The 4,325-nt window shown below is 55.4% G+C and overlaps 1 protein-coding gene across 1 annotated transcript; it reads right to left on the bottom strand.

Moving 5' to 3' along the window:
- Positions 1 to 2,184: 2,184 nt before the first annotated feature.
- Positions 2,185 to 4,264, bottom strand: UQCR10 (ubiquinol-cytochrome c reductase, complex III subunit X). Its single transcript, XM_086761863.1, has 2 exons — positions 4,117 to 4,264; positions 2,185 to 2,441 (listed from the first exon to the last, which is right to left on the bottom strand). Exons 1-2 carry the CDS (start codon positions 4,255 to 4,257, stop codon positions 2,394 to 2,396), a joined length of 189 nt encoding a protein of 62 aa, XP_086617989.1. The 5' UTR covers positions 4,258 to 4,264; the 3' UTR covers positions 2,185 to 2,393.
- Positions 4,265 to 4,325: the final 61 nt, after the last annotated feature.

The following is a 4,325-nucleotide window of genomic DNA, read 5'->3' as shown; positions in this document are numbered from 1 at the left end:
GTTGGTGGTGTAGGCTCTCATGAACTGAATTGATTTCTGACCCGGAGGAACCTCAGCAAGCCTTTTCGAGCGCTGTGTCTGCAGGCAGTGAAATTGAGTTGCTGTTTTCTGTTGGTTTTAGTGTAATGAGATCTAGCCGCAGCCACTGCGACTGAAGGTACGTGAAAATCAGGATCAAGGCATCCTAAGGAGGGTGACGGTAGTATGGCAATCGGAGTTGAAGGCAGCAGAGTCGGAGTCCCTGGGGAGCTGCCTCCTCACTAACCGCTTGGCACGCTCTGTTGAAGCAGAACTGCCCTGATCATCATGTTTGCTGTTGGGAAGGCTGGGAGCTAATAGTAAACAGCCGTTTGTAGTTGCTGAAAAGACTTCTCCTGAGGGCTGTTTTTCGTTAGGGAGTTGTTCCCTGTGCAGGGAGACACACCAATTACGGTGTTTACCTTGTAACCTGTTTGTAAGGCGCTCAGGTGCCACCGCCGTGGCTGCTACGCTGTGCCTAGGTGAGCCTGGAGTGATAAACTGGTCCGGTTGCTGTTGTCGCAGAGCATTAGCGCGTTTTCAGAGTGCTGTCCCTGTCATGGAGACGAACTTCTGGGTAAACACTTGGGCTTCACTTGGTTCATCTCCAAGTGCCATCTCCACACCACCACGCTGTTTTTTCTGTACTGCAAAGGTGCCTGCAGTGGTCATCTGCGTGCTGAGGAAATGAGCGGTGGGTTATGTGGCGTTGGAGCCACTGTTCCAGCGCAAAACCGCTGCTTCCAAGGCTGCAGAAGGAGTGCTTGGGTAATAAGCTCTGTCGGCACGTACGCCGCTGCCTAGTTTTACGCAGAGGGCGGGGATTACGGGGCTGCGTGACTAGTGCTGCTGCCGAACTCTGCTGTGCTGGGGCTGTTTTCAGGAAGGGTAGAAATGGCTGTCACCGTTATGCAAATAAGAGGAGGTCCTGAGTGCTCTGAGAACAAGATTTTTCTTTGCATATCAGTACTGCCCAAACCCCCTCACGACAAGGCCTAGGAAAAAGACAATTCCATTCACCAGCTTCCCCAAATCCACTGTCCGAGGACATCACCTGCCAGGATAACTAACTCTGCACCCTGCTCTAGCTACTCTTCTCTGGACTAATAGCTTCCCTTACGCTGCCAGTCCGCTGCACCGCTGCCTCCCCCTTCCTAATACTGTATTCATCTTTAGTTCTTGCTTCTAAGAAGCTGCAAATCTCCATCACCCGCTCAGCGCAGCGTGAAGCCAGCAGTAAAGCAGGCAGCCTTGTGCCGTAGGAGATCATCCTGAGAAAGCTTAAAGCGTTCCTCGTAAGCGCCTCTACAAAAGCACAGCTGGGACTGGGAAAGCTGGAGTTGTTTTTTGCTAAAAAAAGCCACAAACACAATGTTATTTAAATCCTCTTTGTGTTCTTAGAGCAAATGTTTCACTCCTGACACCTATTTGTAAACCCGGTGAAGCTTCTTTCATTAGCACTGCCTCTAATTTGCTCTGCCTCATCCATTGCTAAAATTCCTCCTGATTAGTGAAAATATAGTGAGGGGAGAGAGACGTGGCTTCTGGGCTGGTACGGGGGGGCAAGCTGGAGTCACTCGGCCAGATCTTCCTAAAGCCACCTGAGCCCAGAGTCATTAACTGAATCATTACCCCCAACAGCGCCCGACGAGCCCTTCCCCGGGAAGAAAACCACCTTTGGAACGGCCACTGAGAACAGGGCGGACTCCGCTGAGAGGAGAACGGCTGGAAGCCAAACGCTGTCCCGTTTCCAGCCCAGCAGCCGACAGGCGCGCGCCGGCACTGGCCGGCAGTAGTTCGGAGGGGCAGCGGTGGGGCAGGTCGCTCCCTGGTGAAGGCAGGGCTGGCAGCAGTGCCTGCTGCAGCTGTGACAGGACGGCAGGCCAAGAGCCAGCACGCTCCTGCATCAGACGTACGTGATTTTAAGTCGCTTTTCTTCCAGCAGAACTAGAAGAAAGCAGACTTCTGTAAGAGCTCTCATCAGGCAGATGGTAATGGCAGTAAAGCTGAGCTGTAGAAATGCTTTCCAGTCTTTCAAACCATCTGGGATTTCTTGGTGCCTAGAAACTAAAGTGCAGGGCCATATTAAGCATTCTCCATCGCCCAGGTCAGAGAAGTTAAAAGCAGGCCCAAGGATAAGTCAGGTGAACACACAGGCATGAGACGTGTACCAAGAATTTTTTTATTTTAACACAGCAACTTTGAGTATAGCAGCAGAACTTCTCGAGTCCATCTAGGTTCACATCATATCAGTAGTGGCTCGGAGTTGTTCCGTCAGGAATCCATTTCCATTTTGATAAAACCGCTTTCAAGAGGCCGCATCCTCCTCTGCGGTGTCTTTCGCCACCCCAGGCTGGATCCTGCTGCTGACCATTTCAGTCTTCGCTTCTCTCGTACTTGTGCTTGATGTGCTTCCACAGTTTCTGTATGCAAAACAAACAAAAAAAACCCCAAACAGTAACCTTAGCCAGCTTTTCAGCGGTCCTGGGACAAAGTTTCACTGCAGAATGCCTGTTACATCCGTAACAGCCAACTGCAAGAGGGGAAAGAGTTTGTAGCAAAACGCATCCACAAGTTCCCCCATGGTACAGGACAGCGTGGGTACTGTCGTCCCGCGCGTCCCTGCTACGCGGGAGCACGCGCTGCTCTGCAGCGCCAGCAGCCCCACAGAAAGGTTTCGGCAGGAGCGGGCAGACAGCAGCCGAGAGCCGCCAGCCCGCGCTCACCCTGCCCGCGGAGGAGGCGGCAGATGGAATCCAGCCGGGCTCACAGCTTTTGGGCGGGACAGGGAGGCAGCTGCAGACATCCCGCTTCCCCTGCGCTGCTCTGCAAGCCAGAGGTTATTGGAGTACGCCAGCCACGTCGCCTCGGCTTCCCGCTCAGCCTGGGGAAGGCATCTACAGGACGCACGAAAAGAATTGTACCCCAGGCGCTGAAATCCGCTGGCACAATCAGCGCTGAGGGAAGCGCCGCACAGCGCCAAGGCGCGTGCTGTGCTTTGCTGTTTGTTGGACAGAATGCTTTAGGTTTTCAAAAAAAGTTAACTTCCTCGATAATTCACTTTCCAGCCCCGTCTGAAAAAACCTTAGCACGCACAAAATTAATGCTGCAATTTAAAAGAGGGGTTGTGTGCAAAGCTGAGCTTCAGATGTGATTTTGTGTCAGCTTTTAACAAATGACTGTTGCTAAAAGGGAGTCAGGGCCCCTGCTCTCGCTCTTTACTGTAATTTTTCAGCGCACCCAGCCCCTGGGGAGTTACTTCAGGGCGGTGAAGCCGTCACTTTGTGCGGGATCGTTTTTCTGCTGGTTTCATGATCTGGTTCGGGAGGCCAAAGAGCAGCGGCGGCGCTGTCAGGGGAGGCACAGGGCAGCTCTTCCCAGCATCAGAGCGATCCAGCTGCCCCGGCCACCCAGGGAAACCGTGCCCCAGTGCTCCGAGAGGCACACCAGCAGGGCAGGGAAGAGGATCGCTGTGCTGCAGATGGGAACGTTCAACACACCAAGTTTTTTTTTTTGTACTTGGTGCAAGATGGAAATTACAGCACCTTCTGCCTTTTCTTAGGGCATGCATTGCATCCCCTCCTCCTGCCCAGAAAGCTGGATTGTGTCCTGTCCACGTGCCTCAGTCTGCAGGCAGTTATTATCCCATCACAGCTCTACGCTGAAAGACAAGGATGGCTTGATCTACCTCAGCTAACGTTCCTGCCCGGGACAGCAGACTCCGCTGTCCCGAACAGCGCAGCCGTGATCCCCTCCCTCTGCTAAGGGCAGATCGTGAAAGACCGAGGCCTGCAGACACGGGGAGCGCGAAGGAAGCTCGATCCATTTTAACCCTCCCGCATCTTCGACACGTTTTCCCCCGCAGCCCTTCGGAGAAGCTCAAGAACACACCGAATGCCAAGCGCCACGACACCCGCAAAGCCTCCACAGACGGCTTGGCGCTCGGGGCCTCCTCAGGGAAACCAAGGTCGCGGTTCAGCCCGGGGAGGCCGGGGGCAGCCCGAGGTGCGGGCCCCGGGGCCGGGCCTAGGCGGGGCCGGCCTGACCTTCAGGGCCCAGGCCCGGGCGGGCCCGCGGCGCTCTACCGCCCTTCCTTACCCCCTCGTTGAGGTGCTCGAAGATGGCGTCGGCGCCCTGGTCGAAGGCGCGCTCGAAGAGGACGGCGCCCAGCACGATGGTGAGGGCGAAGGTGGAGGTGCGGCGGAACAGCGACCGGTACGCCTGCTGCAGCAGCGCCATCTTGCCCGCGCGCCCCCCGCGGCGGCGGCGGCGGCGCGGAGCCTTCTGGGGAATGTAGGCACCGCCCC

Source organism: Chlamydotis macqueenii, chromosome 17, assembly GCF_036417535.1.
Source record: "Chlamydotis macqueenii isolate bChlMac1 chromosome 17, bChlMac1.mat, whole genome shotgun sequence".
Classification (NCBI taxonomy): Eukaryota; Metazoa; Chordata; class Aves; order Otidiformes; family Otididae; genus Chlamydotis; species Chlamydotis macqueenii.
This window is presented reverse-complemented; position numbering and strand designations above follow the sequence as displayed.

What these genes read in the sequence shown, in the direction of transcription:
- UQCR10 (XM_086761863.1), bottom strand. Translation starts at nt 4,257, where the DNA reads ATGGCGCTGCTGCAGCAGGCGTACCGGTCGCTGTTCCGCCGCACCTCC. An exon ending in TCGAGCACCTCAACGAGGGG is followed by an intron (nt 2,442 to 4,116) that starts GTAAGGAAGGGC and finishes TTTTGCATACAG; the next exon opens with AAACTGTGGAAGCACATCAA.